General features: G+C 44.4%; 1 protein-coding gene across 1 annotated transcript in view; it reads left to right on the top strand.

Moving 5' to 3' along the window:
* Window positions 1-314: 314 nt before the first annotated feature.
* Window positions 315-17,658, top strand: part of Tars3 (threonyl-tRNA synthetase 3) — a 50,598-nt gene continuing 33,254 nt past the window's right edge. The window contains exons 1-8 of the mRNA XM_087901570.1: window positions 315-643; window positions 1,734-1,802; window positions 2,676-2,866; window positions 6,982-7,105; window positions 10,086-10,207; window positions 12,846-12,963; window positions 15,347-15,411; window positions 16,430-16,508. Coding sequence (XP_087757696.1) covers window positions 374-643; window positions 1,734-1,802; window positions 2,676-2,866; window positions 6,982-7,105; window positions 10,086-10,207; window positions 12,846-12,963; window positions 15,347-15,411; window positions 16,430-16,508 — 1,038 coding nt within the window. The 5' untranslated portion in view covers window positions 315-373. The remainder of the gene's footprint in view (window positions 644-1,733; window positions 1,803-2,675; window positions 2,867-6,981; window positions 7,106-10,085; window positions 10,208-12,845; window positions 12,964-15,346; window positions 15,412-16,429; window positions 16,509-17,658) is intronic.

Below are 17,658 nucleotides of genomic sequence, written 5' to 3'. Positions count from 1 at the left end.
CTATACTCCATCCCTGTCTCATCATTTTGCCTTTGCAGTGTTGCCCCGCCCTGCCCTGCCCTCATCTCCCCGCCCCTTACGATGCCCGGCTCAGGCCCCGCCCCTCGCCTTCTTATATCACCTCGTCTCATAGCACATCGCTCCGCCCCCTATACTGTCGCTCAGGCATGGCTCCGCCCCATGCAGGGTTACCCAGCCTCAGGCCCGCCCCTTTGCCTCCATCGCCCCTCCCATCTTTCTCCATCGCCCCGCCCCTAGAGTGATGCTGCCCTACAGACCCCGCCTCCCGAGGCCCTTCAGCTCTGTCCCGCCCCGTCGCCTGGTCACTCTAGCTGGGCCAGCGGGCGCCGGTGGGTGACTTAGTGGGGCTGCCATGGCGGCCCAGGCCCTGGCGGCTCAGGCCGTGGCCTTGCGCCTGCAGCGGCAGGAGGAGGACATCCGTCGGCTGTGTGCGGAGGTGCAGCGCCTGAGGGACGAGCAGCTGCGCGGGCCCGAGTTGGGAGAAGCCGAGGGCACGCGCCTGACGCGGGAGGTGGCACAGCTCCGAGCGGAGAACCGAGACCTGCACCAGCGTCTGTCTGGCCTGCGGCTGCGCCTGGCCGAGCAGCGTGGCCCCGGGGCCGGCCGGGCGGCGGCGCAGGAGGTAACCGGGCGGGCTTCTGGGGACGCGGCCCAGGCGCACTCAGTGGTCTCCAGCTCTGCACCCCGGCACGGGCAGGGCTGCAGGGTGTGTCCCCGCCGGCGCCCTGCTGCTGCACGTGCTGCCCACGGCCTGGGGCACCGCTAGGTTTTCACCAACCTCCTAACTGACCAACTGATGTCATTTCTCAGCCCTTCGTTGGATAGACTGGCAACACTTTCCCCTCTCCAGGGGCAGGAACGACTGAGGTGCATGCCTCGAATCCAGAATGCTAGCTAGAGGCTGAGTCAGGAAAATGACTGAGAGTTTGAGGCTAGGGGTAAATAGCGAGTACCAGGTCGACCCAGTAACAAGACACTGTCTCAAATAAAACTTTTAAAAGACCGCTAAAGTGTTTAAGATTCATGTTTTCCTAAGGGAAGAGGACCAGCAATTTCTGTTCCCGCTGCTGGCTGGTTCCATGCTATCCAAGACAGGTTATGTTTACCGTCTTGTTTTGGCAGTCTACTTTGAGGGCTTAGCGGGATTATTTGATTACAAAATTTTTATGTTTTTAGAAGATTATTAAATGCAAATTATAAGAGTATTTTTCTAAGTTCTGAAGGCTTTCTAAAACTGACATGCTTTTTAGTTCTTTGCCAAATGCACTGGTAACACCTAATGAAAGGCAGAAAGGCAGACTATGGAAGTCTGGTGGCATCCACACACTTTCTAGTGATGTTATTTGTTGAAAGTTTAGTGGAGAGAGAGAGAAAGAGAGAGAGAGAGAGAGAGAGAGAGAGAGAGAGAGAGAGAGAGAGAGAGAGAGAAACAGAGAGCTTCCTGCATGCTGGGCGAGTGCTCTACTTCTGAGCTACATCCCTAGCTCTTGATTTGAAGCATTTTAAAGTCCCAATATATTTAATATCCTTGGACAGAAAGGGCTGAACTCTGAAACCTGATCCCTGAGGGTTATAAGTAGGTCTTAGTCCCCACAGTCTATCAGGGACTCTCAAACCGTGGGCCCCCTGCCCTGAGCTGCCTGGGTGCCCTCTTTCCTTGGGTTTCGAGTGTATTTCTCTTATCTGCCATTGCTATGCCGTTTATCTTTCAGCCTCCTACTCAAAACCAAGAAAAGGATACCAAAAAGAAAAGACTGAAAGAGAGTGAGCCTGACAGGGAGGTAAGTCGTTGCTATGGAAACAACATAAAAATGTTCGCTGTCATTTAAAACATGGGTCTGCAGAACTTGGGGGGCAGTAAGAACATAATTACTAATGAAGTTACTGTTTGGGCCAGATCAGTAACCTCTTGATGTAGAGTCAAGCTGGACACCGACTGGAATTAAAGTACTCTCCACTCCTTTTCAGGTGAAATAACAGCTCTGCTTTCATATCACCTGCCTTTAAAACTAAAGAAATTATTAAAACAGCAGCAAGGGCTTATGGAGACTCAACACTTGCTAGGCTCCAAAGAGAAATGGTCTCACAGATGTTACTCTAGCCATGTCAATCCGACAAATGCAAGACCAACAACTAGAGGCAGACTGGGAGGGCACAGCCAACCTACCCTCTCCTCTGTCATGTGTATATACATGTTCTTCATTTGTGGATTTTTAAACCCAAAAATACTTGGGAAAATGCTTCTGTACTGACTTTGTTGGTCATTACTTCCCAAATAGTATTGTATAGCAACTATTTTCCAAGCCTTGTATTTGTTTTTTTTTAGTAATCTGGAGAGGACTTAAAGTATATGGGAGGCTGTGAGAAGATGTACCAGTACTATGGGACTTTATTAAGGACTTTGTCATCCATGGGGGTCTGGGAATCCCCTCCTGAGGGTACCAAGGGTTGTATATTAAGAAGTGCTATACTGTATAACCTTGCCTTTATATACTGGAAACAATGGGAGAGGGAGAGGTCCATGCAGTATTGAGAGGAGTTGGGTAAGGGGGATGTGGAGAGAGGGTGAGCATCGCTGAGGCAAAGTGGGACTCTGCCGAGCAGCTAGCTCTGTGGGCCGAGCCGCCGCCTTACTGTGAGCCAATGACTTTCAGGTGAAGCAGCCGGGTTTTATCAAAGAAAGACTGAAGCTGTTCGAAACCTTGAAGACAGAGCATCAGCTCTTCCCTGCTGCCCAGGAAAGGAAGAACGCAAGCAGCGCCATCACAGTGAGGGTGGCTGGCGGGAAAACAGTGCAAGGGGAAAGGTGGAGAACGACGCCTTACCAGGTGGTCGCCGAGATCAGGTGAGAGCCCTTCCACACACAGATGCGCTTGCCCGCTTACACGCACTTGACATCCACACACACGCACCCACGCACACGCGTTCCTTGTGCATTTGTCTGCCGCCCTCCCTCCCTGTTGTGAATATATTTGGAGAGGAAATACTCCATACTATAGTATAGTAATGATTTTTTTCAGATCCTGGGTCTTATGCTTACCAACGCCACTAAAGTAACAGGTTCTAAAGAAGACTCAATTTCTTGCATAGCTGATTCTCCTAGGGGACTACCATGAGTTTTGTTCTTATTATCAGCTTCGATAAGAATTGTTACATTGTCTCAGTGCTAGCCTTCGGTGAGAGGTCCTTAACAGCGAGGAATTCAAACATTAAGCATGTCAAAAACATGGGCAAGAATTGTGTGCCAAATTCCATCTAGGGCAGTGAAGGGTCAGCCCAAGTTGTCCAGGTACTGAAACTTTGTCAAGCCGCTTGGTATCCCCATTTTTTCTTATTCAGCTAGCTAACTAAATTTCCCTCTGACTCCTAAAAAGACCACATAATTGAATACAGGATCATGATCTCGTCCCATGTAAAAGGTCCAAAATTTAAAGTTCTAATAAAAAATATATCCTAGAGAAAAAAATATACCCTTGACAGGCCATCCATACTGACTTTATTCATATATCAAGTCATCTTCATAAATTTTTACGGTTTTTCAAATTGTAATTTAAAGACACAAGGTGACACTACTGTTGGCAGTCACAGAATGGTTCTCATCCTTCCTAGGCCCTGGATACATGAATAAAGTCTTGATTAGTGGAAATTCCTGCTTGTCCTATTTGACTCTGGTCGCAGTGATGAACATGATTACCAAAAGAGACTTGGGGAAAGATACTAGGGTTTATTTGGCTTACAGGTTACAGTCCGTTGTGAAAGGAAGCCAGGGTGGAAACAACTTGAGGCAGGAACTGACACAGAGACCATGGAGGAGTGCTGCTCGCCCTTGGCTTGTATAGCCTAGATCCTGCCCACGAATGGCAGTGCCCGCAGTGAGCTGGGCCCTCCTACAGCAATAAGAAAATACCCCACAGGCCAATCTGATGGAGGCAGTACCTCAAATGAGGTCCCTCTCTTTCTAGATGTGTCAAGGTGACAGCCACACTACACGGTGTTATTGGAGAGTGTTGGAGTCTGGTGAACACCTGCCAGATTACCGGACTCTTGTCTAGGAGCAGAGCATGAACTTAGACACATGTTTACTAACAAGGAGGGAGACACGGACAGAGCTGGGAGAAAGGTTAGACACTCAGTGGCAAACACAGTCCAAAAGTTGGGACTTCTAAATTCCCTATTACAGGTATGCTTTTGGATCACTGAATCCCTGGCCTTTCTCTGCCATCCTTGGGGGAGCAGCAGGGGTAGGGGTTAGCTTTCTCTGTGGACAGCTTTTCACATGCTAATTTACAGCCTGGCTCTCACACACCTCACTGCACCCTACACTCCTACCTCAGTCACCTCAAAACTGCTTACACAGTGATTAGGGACATAGCCCCTGCCTAGAGGACCAGGAAACTCTCACCCTGTGCTTATTCTGTGGAGAATCTAGAGAGTAGTAGGGGGTTACTGGAACCCCTGCATCACAAGGAGTCTAGTCTGAAACTAGTATAACCCAAAAGATGCACATTTTACAAGGGTGCTACAAACACTGGTCCAAACAAGAACAACACGGTTATGCCAACCAATGGTCCCCAAAGGGCAAGAATCAGAAAAGCCATGGCTACAATTGGCCCCAGAGAGCAATCTTCATATACCTTGTTCCCAAGGGTGAGATCCCTTTGTTATACACCAACAATGTGGCAAAACACAAAAGAACAATTTTAAAAAGGAATCCAGTAAAAGAGTCGAGTATCCAGAAGAGAGTAAAAGGAACATGGTGTGAGGTTGTAAGCACTGAGTATATGTCGTATACTAACTGTGACAGAAGAGAAAGAGGGAAAACGGCACCCAGAGGCAGGTGGCAGCACTGGGAGATGTGTAAATGGGACTCACCCTGATGTTTAAGAAGGTAAGGCACCCTTGTTCGCTCCGCAGAGAATTTCTGCACCCTTCAAGAGTTTGCAGGTGGAAGACATCTGTGTTCAGGATAATTACAAAGCTGTGGAAACCCCCACATTTTATTCTAGAGAATAAATTTGTTTTAGCCCACAAGGGGTAGGCTTTTGTGAAGGTATCAGCCCATGTCAGAAGACATTTAAGTCTTTGAGAAGGTTCACCTACCTGCTTTGCTTTGGGTTCTACAGACTGTAAGCATCTTAGATGCCCACATGTTGCAGAGCAGCTGGAGAGGTTTAGCTGTGGCTCTAGGAATGTCCCCTGCCTGTGAGGTGAAGACTGCCCGTGTTCACACCATGCTGCATTATCAGGCCACATATGTCGTGAGTCCCGGGACCCCAGTGACAGAAACAAGTTCTTTGACCTTTGCTTATTTCCATCTATGACTGCACCCTGCCCAGGTTCATTTGGTAGGCTATCACGATGCTTGTCTGCAGTTGTTTGAGTGCGGTCTTTACCAAGGCACCTTGGAAAGTATCAGCCTTCAAGGGCCACCCTCATTGGAGATGAAGGCCCATCCTCCCTTTAGAGTTGTGGTTCTCAACCTTCCTAGTGCTGTTCTTCACGTCATGGTTATTTTGTCGCTACTTCATGGTTGTAATGTTGCTACTGTTATGAATCATAATGTGTTTTCCAATGATCTTAGGGGACCCTCATGAAAGGGTCATTTGACCCCCAAAGGAGTTGCTACCTACTGTTTTAGAGGGTGTAATATTCTTCCCTCGTGTGACTTCCCTTTTCCTAGGGGGACTATGCCCTGTTTCTTAGAACTCTATTGAGGGCCAATACAGTTTCCTAGCACCGATTTTGAGAGCATTGGGAAGGGACTCTGTTAGGGAAGTTTGGCATTGTGTCCTGACATAAACCACTAACAGTTCATTGCCACTGACATCACAGTTTTGCTTTGAATTTTTTTTTCCTGAGAAAAGGACTGACTACTAACATATGTGCTCAAGAATGTTCATCACAGTAGCAATAATCCAAAGCCCACACAGTATAACCAAGATGCCCAGCAAGTCTTGATTTTCTTGTAATGATTCAATAATATGCTTCGGGAGTCTGTGTGCAGATAAAGATAGTGCTATACTGCCTTTACAAAGTGTGTTACAAAGTAACATGTACAAAAGGAAAGTATTAAAAATTTTATATTGGTATATGTGTAAAAGATTATAGAAGAGTATAGGTCAAAATGTTCGCAGTCATTTTTGAGAAATGTGATTGCAAGTATCCCACACTCCCATCCCGTGCTTTCCTAGGTTTCTTCTTATAACTTTGTTACTCAGTAGTTTTCAAACCATAAGGTTATTTTAAAAATATAAAGGAAGGAAGGTCGGTGTCTGTGGAAAATAGGTAAAGGAAGTAGACAGTTCATTAAAAGCAAAATTAATCACCAAAGAAATCAAGTTCCAGTTTTTAGTATCACACTAACAAAGATCTGAAAATCGCTTCGGATGAGTGTAAGTGTGGCAGACTGTATTTATCAGAGATCTTGTGATGTGCCTGCCCTCACCCTATCGTTCCATTTCTGTGCACTTATGGGGGCACAAGGAGGCAGTGCTTAGATGGCTGCAGGAGTCCCCTAAGAGAGCAAAACCGAAGGAGACCAAAGAGCAAAAGCCGGAGCAAACAGGACACTTCTAGACTGATTGCATAGCAACAAAAAAGGCTATAAAATTATGTTCATAACTGTTTTTTTTAACATGGATGAGAAGCTGATATAGAAAAGACTAGGGAGTGATGTGCCAAAATGTTGTAAATGGTTATTTCTAGGAATAAGGGGTAAGATTTATGGGAGATCCTAATTTTATTATTTGTGCTTTCTTTATTTTTCAAGTTTAAAAAATAGCAAACATTTATGACTTTTATATATAAAATAATTGCTACAAAATAAAAGATCTTGATCCTATTAGATCGTATTTGTACTTTCTAACTACCTTTTTAAGACCTGACAATTATTTTAAGCATTTTCTTACAATAAATTACAATGTAATGAACGTTAACCACAAATGTTTTTTCTCCTATTAGTCGAGAACTGGCTGAAAATGCAGTGATTGCCAAAGTGAATGGTGCACTATGGGACCTGGACCGCCCGTTGGAAGGGGACTCTACTGTAGAGCTGCTGATGTTTGACAATGAGGAAGCTCAGGCCGTAAGTGTTTGAAAACCAGAGTTGGATCTTTATGATAAAAAAAATTACGGGAAAAACCACACATGGAAATCAAGGGTGATGACACTTTCAGTCTTCCAACATTTCAAATTACAACCTGGCATCTAATAATAGCTAATGACTATTTGTAGAATGTGAACTCAAATAAGTAGCCCATGTTTGTTATTTCCTAAAATAATACTTTCTTTAGGTTAGATCAGTGTGTTTTCAAAATTAATTCCTAGTCAACTCTTAAATGTGTTTACCTGTAATTTAATATCCATGGGGGAATTTGGAAAAATCCTTTAAATACTTGTAAATGCAGTATTTTATACAGTAAGTGCATGTCTCTGATATGCATATCATCTTAGCATGTAGCCTCCTTTCACTGTAAAAACCCAGCTAGCTGAGGTTCTATTGTTATGCTTTCTGGATGATAAGAGCTGTATAATTTCTGATTCAATATGCCGGGGTTATTAGTTATTTTTTGTTACTGTGTTAAAACACCATGACCAAAAGCAGCTTCTGGAAGAAAGAGTTTATGTAAAAAGGAGGCTGCTTGTTGGTTCTTGGCCTTTTAGACCCAAAAAAAAAAAATCACATAGAAACCATATTAATTAAATCACTGCTTAGCCCATTAGCTCTAGCTTCTTATTGGCTAACTCATACATCTGAGTTTAACCCATTTCTATTAATCTGTGTATAGCCACATGGCTGTGGCTTACCGGCTAAAGTTCCAGTGTCTCTGGCTTGGCTATATGGTGTCTTCCTGACTCCACCCTTCTTTCTCCCAGCATACAGCCTCACTTTCCCTGCCTAGTTCTGTTCTTCCGGGCCATAGGCTCAAAGCAGTTCTTTATTCATTAACCAATAAAAGCAACACATAGACAGAAGAACCTCCCATACCAAGTTTATTTGGGCTTAGAGGGGTGGTCCTTTATGTCTGGGAGGTGTGGCAGCAGGTGACTGGAATGAGAGGCTGGCTGATCATATTTCATCTAACTGCTGGCAGCAGAGAGAACTTGGGCAAGACTGTGAGCTCTCAAAGCCTTTCCCAGTGATGTCATTCTTCCAACAAGGTGTGAACTCCTAAATGTTCCACAACCTCCCCAAACAGTGCCATCAACTGGGGACCAAGTGTTCAAATCCTTGACCCCAGAAGGGACAGTTCTCACTCAAACCACTACATCAAGTATAAAACAGTAAAATTGTTAAGCAATGCAATATTAATAAAACCATGTTCAAAAGTGATTCTGAAAACTGCAAGTCCATAAACTGCCCACACTCAGTGATCTGCAGGTAGACACACCTCAGTGCTGTGTGTTACACCTAAGTGCCATCTCCATGAGGGTGCTGAGCTAGAATTCCACCATGAAATTCTTGACTCTTACTCCTTTGCTGTCTGCCCATCTGAGTGTACCCGCCACATGCTCAGCTCTCTCAGGCCAGACCTTCAGCAGTTATGCACGCTTATTTCCTCTCCTCAAGTCATATCTTGAAGTTATGGGAAGCCCAGTCGCCTGTACCCTCCTAGCATCTGTAGAAGCTGCTCATTTCTCTCCATCTCTACGACCCCTGGCTACAAACCTACACTCAGCCAGTTTCATCATCACTACCCAAATTGCCCACTAATCTTTGTCTCTGAAATCCATTCCTGCACAGCTGTTTTAAAATGTGAGCTCAGTGGTTTCTGCTTTAAGCTCATAAAACTCACGCTCTTGCCATGGATTGCATGTTACTGGTTCTTCCTCACCCCTCAGACCTTGGTAAGCTCCCCTCTTCTCACACATGGCACACAGACCTTCCTGCACTGTGCATGCAGGCTTTATTCTTTATTACTGAGCCATGTTCACCTCATGGCTACCACACCACTCAGGTGTAACACACAAAGAACTGAGGTGTGTCTGCTTGGCCTGCCATTGTGTGTCACTCCCCATAGCTGCCACTAGGGCATTGTCTCTGTTTCTGTCACTAGCTATTATATTCCTGTATCTAGCAATTGTTTGGTCTGACAAATACCTAGATAAGGACAATGCCTGCTATTTCAGCAGCACCCTGAGTCCAGGTACTCCGCTGCAAGGACTTACCGCTGGCTCTGTCCCCAGAGCATGTCCAGCCTGTTGCAGTAGACTAGGGTTACACACAGCTTCTCTGCAGCTACCCCTTTCCGCTCTGGTTTACCGAATGGTAGTTAATTTAACAAAGGAGAAGGTTTTGACCTGGACTCAATTATCATTCATGTTTGTCATCGGTATTTATTTGGTGATTTGGCTAATTTTAATTCATAGGTAAATTAAAACTAATTCCTTATAAGCTAAACTAATTTTATTTGTTTTAGTTAGCCTTAAAATAATACTAATTCCTTGGGAATTTGAAACCAGCTCAGCTTTCTGAATTTGTGGGGCTGATAACCTGCTCTTTGCCTATGGTAATTTAGTGCACACACATATTCCTCCAGGGTCTCCAGCAGCCAGCAATACTGCCTGACTTCATCTTTCCCTCCTTAGCCATCTTTCAAACTCTTTCAAACTTCCACAGTCACGTGGTCAGCATATGGAGACTGCTGTGCAGATGTGAAGCCTCCTGGACTCTGGAAGTATCCTCAAGTAGCCACTTCTCTGTCTGTATTGAGTTCAGAGAGGCTGTCCTAGAGACATGCAAGGAACCAGTTCCCTCCCACCCCAAGCCTACACCAGTTTCCGTGTGGCTACTCAGCTCAGGGTTCTGAGCGAATGGTCAAAGGCACAGAAGGAAAGTGGGGAGCAGCTACACTGTAGCTGCAGTGCTCAGCAAAGTAACTTTGAGCTAGACCTAAGTTCTCCGGGAGTGCGGAGGAGGATGCAGGGAACATTCCCATCCAAGTAGGCATTAGACTCTCTTCTCAGTATTACCCCCTCAACAGCCATTCACTTGCTCTACTGCTTCCGATGTCCTGTGATAGTCCTGGTTGCTGACAACTCTCCCATCCGTCCACATCTTGCAGGTGTACTGGCACTCCAGTGCGCACATCCTGGGGGAGGCCATGGAACTTTACTATGGGGGACACCTGTGCTACGGCCCACCCATCGAGAATGGATTTTATTACGACATGTTCATTGAAGACAGGTAAGGCTGCCGAGCACTGGGATCTGATGGCATGTGTACATGCCGTTGTTTTAGAGTGGTTACATATTATAGCTCAGTCACAGTGTATTGTGTAATTGTCACGTGGTTAGCCAGTTATGAAAACTGTTTTTCAAATGAGCTCAGATTTGAGAGTAGCTTTCAACATACTTGTTAGAGCATGACACTAATTCAAATCAGAATCATGCGCTCCATGCTGGAGAACAGTTGTCGCTTCTGACCGTGATGGTCGAGGCACTGTCCACTTCACCGGACGTCGCACACACTTGAGTCAGGTGGTGGTGTTCACAGGGGTCTCACACTCAGTAGGTCTGTGCGTGGAATCATGGCCCTACAGCCTTGGCCTCGTCCACCCTGCTCTGTATCTCTCACAGTTCCTAGGGACACCACCAGGGGCCCAAACTGAAACCTTGGGTCCTTCTAATTCTTCTATACTTCCTAACACCCCCATCCGGCGTCCCAGTCCAGTTCAAATTCCCCTGTGCTCCTCAGCACCCCATCTAGCAGCCCCTGTTGGGGTATCTGTCCTGCCCGGTACCCCACAGCCGGCAAGCCCCAAAGAAAATCACACAGAGGACTCCATAAGATTATAAACTGATTGGCCCATTAGCTCAGGCTACTTATTAGCTCTTATAATAATAATGGGCTTATGTTAGCCCATTATTTTTATCTATGTTAGCCACACGGCTCAGTACCTTTCTCAGCGGGGCAGCTTACATCTTGCCTCTCTGGTGGTCTGGTCAGAACTGCTGAGGACTGGGATTCCTGCTTTCTAGAATACTCTTGTACTCATCGCCCTGCCTCTACTTCCTGTATGGTTGACCCACCTATACTTCCTGCCTGGCCAATCGGTGTTTACTTAAAATATGATTGACAGAATACAGACAATTCTCCTGCACCAGTCTAGTTTTCCAGTTTTATGTCCTAAACATTTCTATCTTCTCTCACTTGTGCTTTAACTCAGACTCACAGCATCTCTTGCTTGGGCAAATGTGGAACATTTCACCTTTTCCCATCACCCTCATGCTGTGTAATGACCTCCCTAACAGTGTATCTGGCATCATGTAGTTGGGGTTTTTTATTTGTTTTTTGTCTTTTTGTTTGTTTATTTATTTTTTGAGACAAAGTTTCTCTGTGAAACAGTCCTAGCTGTCCTGGAACTCACTCTGTAGACCAGGCTGACCTCGAACTCACAGAGATCCACTTGCCTCAGCCTCCTGAGTACTGGGATTAAAGAATCATTAATTAATTAAAGCCATCATTGCCTGGCTTGTTTTTATTTTTAATTTTTGTTTGTTTATTTGTTTTTGAGACATAGTTTCCACTGTATATCCCTGGCTGGCCTGGAACTTACTGTGTAGACCAAACTGCCTTCCTCATGCTGGGATTAAAGGCATGTGCCCCCATGCCTGGCTTATGTCACTATTTTTTATAGTCTTTTCCAGTCTGAACTGTTTTGCTTATAAGTTAGAGCAGTGCTACTCAACCCGTGAGTTGCAACCCTTTTGGGGTCACATATCAGACATCCTGCATATCAGATATTTACAATATGATTCATAACAGTAGCAAAATTACAGTTATGAAGTATCAATGAAATAATTTTGTGGTTGGTGTCAGCACACCATGAGGAACTATATTTAAGGTTCAGGCATTGGGAAGGCTTAAGACACTGGGCTAGAGTGTGTTAAAGAGTCAAAGCATTGGAAGGTTGAGAACCACTGGTTTAAAGTGTGTTTATTTATAATACTTTGACCTTAAGTATATGAGGTTTTTATTTGTCTTGGGTTTTTGTTTGTTTCCCCATGTAACTACTGATACCAATTAGGTATTAACCCAGACCTTCAACTCAAGTCTCAGCACTAATAGGCTGCCACAGTGCTGATGCCAGTCACAGACTGAGGCTTTCTACTGTCTGACCCACAACCCACTAATTGGGTTCAGTAGTTAGTTGATAGACTGGCTCACGGAAAGCTATTGATTTATTTTAAAGGCTGCTCCAGAGGGTACAGATGAGCAGACTGGAAGGCTGTGGTGTTTCCCAGGTCTCTGAGGCTGTACCACCTGCTTGGCAACTGTTGGAACCTTGTTGTTCAGTAATTTTCAATGGATGTTTTGTAACGTGCACATATTCAATGTAATTATTGGCCATTGACGATAGGCTCCTCTGTTCCTTCTCCCTTTCTGGAGTGAGGTTGGGGCTAACGTCCCACACCTCTAGAGATGCCTTAGTCTCTGGAGGCCCCTTCATGTCATTAGTACAGTTAAGGCACAGTTACTGATCAAGACATTCTCTTATCACAGCAGTGTGTACAGTGCCCTCTCTTGTTACCATACCCCCAGTTTCATGTGGGCAGCAAGAGCATTTTGACTATTTACCTGACAGTCTAAGGCAGTGGCTCTCAACCTTTCAAATGCTGCTCACACATACCTTCCTCTGAGGCTAGATTCTGCCAGCCACCAAGGGCAGGGATATAGGGAGCCCGTCGTACAGGTTTCTGAACAAAAACACACATGCCTGAAGCACCAACTCAGTTTAGAAAGCATGTCAATTAGTAGTGAAGGGCACAGGACCAAGGAGAAAGATCGTACTGAAGCTCAGGATCTCTTCTTTGTTTTTTAGAGTGGTGTCCAGCACTGAGTTGTCTGCCCTGGAGAATATATGTAAATCTATCATCAAAGAGAAGCAGCCATTTGAAAGATTGGAAGTCAGAAAGGACTCACTCCTGGAAATGTTTAAGGTAACTGGGGAAACAGCCCAAAATTCTCTCACTAGAAAGGAATATTGAAAGCTGTTAACATAGACTAGTGTTGTCTTTACTGTTACCTGAATCTACTGATGTCTTATCTACCATCTGTGCCCCGTGGCCCAGCAGTCAGCACCTGCTGTTCAGATGGTGGCCTGCTGGGATTTCTGTCCTGCTGGCACTAGCTCAGCCATGGCCACCAAATGTAGGTTTTTACTAAGTCTCTATCCTTCTGTTTACCAATAAAGACTTGGAAGTCAGATGTTGGGGTGAAAACCTACTAGATCAGCGAAGCTGAGAAGCAACCAGTTAATCTTTTTTGACCAGATCAGGTGTTCTAGACAGGCAAAGTATCACAGCTTCAAAGAGTTAACCAAATGCTACATAAACAAAAGTAGCACACCTTAAGATAATATTCCCATCAATACCTCCGAATAGTGCCACTCCCTATGAGCTTATTGTTAAGTATTTTCTCTGAGATGAGCTTCTTCACCGACACAAATAATCCCAATCAGACCAAATAAAAAGATGTCCATGTTTAATGCAGTGCTCCCAGGGGGCCCCAGGAAAGCATGAAGAGGGGAAGAGAGGAAAGGGGAAACCACACGAAACCCAGAGACCACATGTTCATTCTCCGGGTGGCCTGTGGGAGTGTTCCCGATCTTCCCTAGGGAGGAGTTACCATTTGGAGGGCTTTCTTGACCCTCTCTGGGGAGGGTTCACCGTTTGGCGGGCTTTCTCGATGGTGGAGTTTGGACTGAGGCAATTCCCAGGGCAGGTAGCTTATGCTAGGAGCTGGGGTGAAGCCCCCAGCCAAACACTTATGGGGGCTAATTACATTCAAGCTACCACAGTGATTACCTTTTAACCATTTTTGAATGCACAGTTTGGTGGCATTAAGCATATATGAAAACATCACCACTGTCACTTCACAGAATGGCTTCGTCACCAGAGTGAAAACCCACTCTCCATTCCCTCCGCTACCCACCTGGCATGCAGCCCTCTTTTTACTGTGCTGTGAGTTTGTCAAGAACCTCAGTTCAATGAATTACACACTACTTACCTTTGTGACTGGCTGGTTTCACTCACTGCAAGGCCCTGCAGAGCATTTCAGAATTTCTTTCTTTTTTTTAAGGCTAAATTATCACCCCTCCCTTGTGTGTGTGTGTGTCTTTGTGGTTGTTTACTCATCTGCTCATAAATACTGGAATTGTTTGCATTCTAACAATTGTGTGTATACTGATATGAATGTGAGCATAGAGATTTCTGTTTAAAATTCCAGAAATGGAATTGCTGGATCACGGGGAGCTTCAGTTTTGGTTTTTCAGGACCGTCTATAGAATTTTCCATGACAATCTCAGCATTTGTAGTCTGTACAGTTTTTCCACATTCTTGCCCACACAAGTTTTCTGGATGTTGTTTGTTATAACAGCCATCCATGGGGTATAAAATAGTGTCTCCTTGTGCCTTGATTTTCATTTTTCTTAGGGCATAGTGATACTGAGCCTCTTTCAGTGTATGTACGTACTGGCCATTTTTTACCTTCCTGGGAGTCTGTAAGGCCTCTTTGCTGTCCTTGAAAGAGTATATTCATCTTTGGTTTGGTTTGCATTATAGCAGCTTATATGTTCCTGGTGTCTGTCTCTAAACATCAGTCACTTACAGATGCTGCTTCTGTTCTGCGGGCTGCCCTGACTTTTTGGTTACTCCTAAGAAGTGATCATATCAGTTTTTGTGAAGGCAATGGTTTCACTTGAACATATTGGGATGAAACAGTTACATTGTACAAATGTGGGCTTGTTTCTCCTGACAACTGTCTTTAGTTATTTAATATGAATTAATACTTGGTACTGTGATTATTGCAATAAAAGCAGAGAAAAGGATGAATTATCTTAGTTTGCTAACTGTAATGATACCATGGCTTTTTAGCAAATGCAATGCTGCAATGTAAACTTTGCTTTTATGTAAATAATGGAAATGTGCCCTAAGAACTAGATTTATTTTATGTAGTTGAAATCGGATCTTCTAGAAGAGTGCTGTCCAGTAGGATCTGAGCCAAGTGTAAAACCTGAATCACATGACAGCTATGTTTTAAGGGTAAAACTAAAATGGAATTAATTTTAAATACATAGCTGATATAAAGAAACATGTGCATTCCACGTCTGTGGTCCTAACACATGGCATGATCATGTGTGAGAGTTTACCCACCACGTGACTCTGGAGTCGCATACAGGACAGTGGCACTCTTTGCTGTGAGCACAGCATGTCCATAGGGTCCCAACACCGTGAACAGAGTAAACGCCTCTCAGAGCTTTTTGAAAAGAATAGTTTTCCCATTAAAACATTTTTATAATAATGTGTAACATTTTCTTTGTAGTACAATAAATTTAAGTGCCGGATTCTGAAGGAGAAAGTCGACACCCCAACAACCACTGTTTACAGGTTTGTGTGCACCAGGTTAAGTGTCTCAGTGGGGTCCTGGGACTTAGCAGCAGCAGCCCCGAGTCCTGGTGGGGAACAGGATGGCTCTCTGGTTTTCCCACAGTGATAGGACAGTTAAAAAGGATGTCTCTGTATGCACAGTGTCTTCAGAAGATTTTCTTAGGGGCTCGAGTTTGCATAGAGAGAGCGATGTGATCTGAGTCTCGATGAGTCCCTCCTCTCACTGACCCTGAATTAAAGCTAACCCCATACATATAAAACCTGTGTACCCTGGCTGCCTTCCTGCGGTTGTGATAAAACACGCCAGCTGAGCAAAAGCTAGTTAGTGGAGGGAATGTTTTATTTGGCCTACATCTGTGGGTCACAGCCAGTCACTGAGGGAAGTCAAGGCAGGAACCCAAGCAGGCACTTGAAGTAGAAGCCATGCAGAAGGGAGGAAGAGTTAGGCAGAGTTCTATCTTCAGGGCCAGTCTGCTCTACACATTGAGCTCCAGAACAGCCAGGACTATATGTTTCAAAAAAAAAAAAAACAAACCAACAAACAAAAACAGAAAGGAAGGAAAGGAGGGAGGAAGAAAGGAAAGGAAGAAATGAAGGAAGAAAGAAAAATGAAAGGAAGGAAGAAAGAAAGAACCAGAAAGAAAGAAAGAGGAAGGAAAGAAGGAAGAAAGGAAGGAAGGAAGGAAAGAAGGAAGGAAAGAAAGAAGAAAGAAAGAAACCCTGCTTCCTGACTTGCTCTTTGCTGACTTCTTACACGGTCCATGACCACCTGCCCGAAAGGTCTTCCCATGCTTGACTGGGCCCTGCTGTGTCAGTTAAGACAAGACAATCCCTCACACACAAGTCCTCAGGTCAACCTGATAAAGACAATTACTCAATTAGACACTGTTTCAGGTGATTCTAGGCTGTGTCAAATTGACAGTTATTGCTAATTAGCACAATATGATAATGTGGTTTGTAGTGAACAGTCCAAAAAGTTATGAATATGTCTGGGCCTGTCTTCAATCTTTCATTATAGGTGTGGTCCATTAATTGACCTTTGCAAAGGCCCCCATGTAAGACACACTGGAAAAATTAAAGCCATAAAAATTTTCAAGGTAAGGATTTTTTAAGTTTATAAATATTGCAGACAAAATAAACTACATCTGGGATTTCAGTCACGCCTTCATTTATTTATTTATTTATTTATTTATTTATTTATTTATTTATTATGTATACAATATTCTGTCTGTGTGTATGCCTGCTGGCCAGAAGAGGGCATCAGACCTCATTACAGATGATTGTGAGCCACCATGTGGTTGCTGGGAATTGAACTCAGGACCTTTGGAAGAGCAGGCAATGCTCTTAACCTCTGAGCCATTTCTCCAGCCCCTAGTCAGTCACGTCTTCTATAGTCTGAACAAGATGGTATTTTAAACCCTTCATTCTTATTTCACTAAAAGTAATGTCTTAGAGTCTTGATAATTAAAACACTATATAGTTTTTGAGTTTTAATCTTACTCTAAGTACTGCATATCTTTTTATGTGGCCATGTCTTAAAGATTTATGTTTATTGTGCGGGCATGTGTGTATGTATGTGTTCCTGCAGAGGTCAGAAGTGTGATCACTGAAGTTACTGCCTAGCGTGGCAGTAACTTCCACGAACGTGAACTGAAGTCAGATCTTCTGCAAGAGCAGCAAATGCTCTTAACTACTGAGCCATCCTTCTAGTCCTCTATACAGTTTTTAAGTATATTGTTCTTATTTAGATGCCCCAGTATTCACAAGTTTCATATATGTGGATTTAATCAACTGCTAGATGAAATATTTGTAAAAAAAAATTGTGCCTATGGTGCAGGACAATTGCATTTTGTCAGGTATGTTTTAAATGATCGCTGATTGGCCAGTAACCAGGCAGGAAGTATAGGTGGGACAACCAGACAGGAAGTAGAGGTGGGGCAATGAGAAAAGGAGTATTCTGGGAAGAAGGAAGCCCATTCCTCAGCAGTCCTGTCCAGACACCGAAGAAGCCCAGTGAGGACAAAAGCATCTTTCTGCATGTAGACGACTGTACCACTGGCAGAAGAGAAAAGCGGGAGTGGAGCTGTGCCCTGGCAATCATAAGCAGTGGGGCTGACTTTGAAGCCCTAGCCTTTCTGGACTTCGGTTTTCTCAATGTGAAACATGGGTATTAATTACCCATCACCCACTGATGCTCGTCCCCTTGAGCCATAGACCAGAGAAGTTGACACTTCCATGGACCTCTGC

The sequence above is a fragment of the Myodes glareolus genome, chromosome 24 (assembly GCF_982192425.1).
Source record: "Myodes glareolus chromosome 24, mMyoGla1.1, whole genome shotgun sequence".
NCBI classification, from domain to species: Eukaryota; Metazoa; Chordata; class Mammalia; order Rodentia; family Cricetidae; genus Myodes; species Myodes glareolus.
The sequence above is the reverse complement of the archived record's forward strand: the minus strand, read 5'-3'. Positions and strand labels throughout refer to the sequence as shown.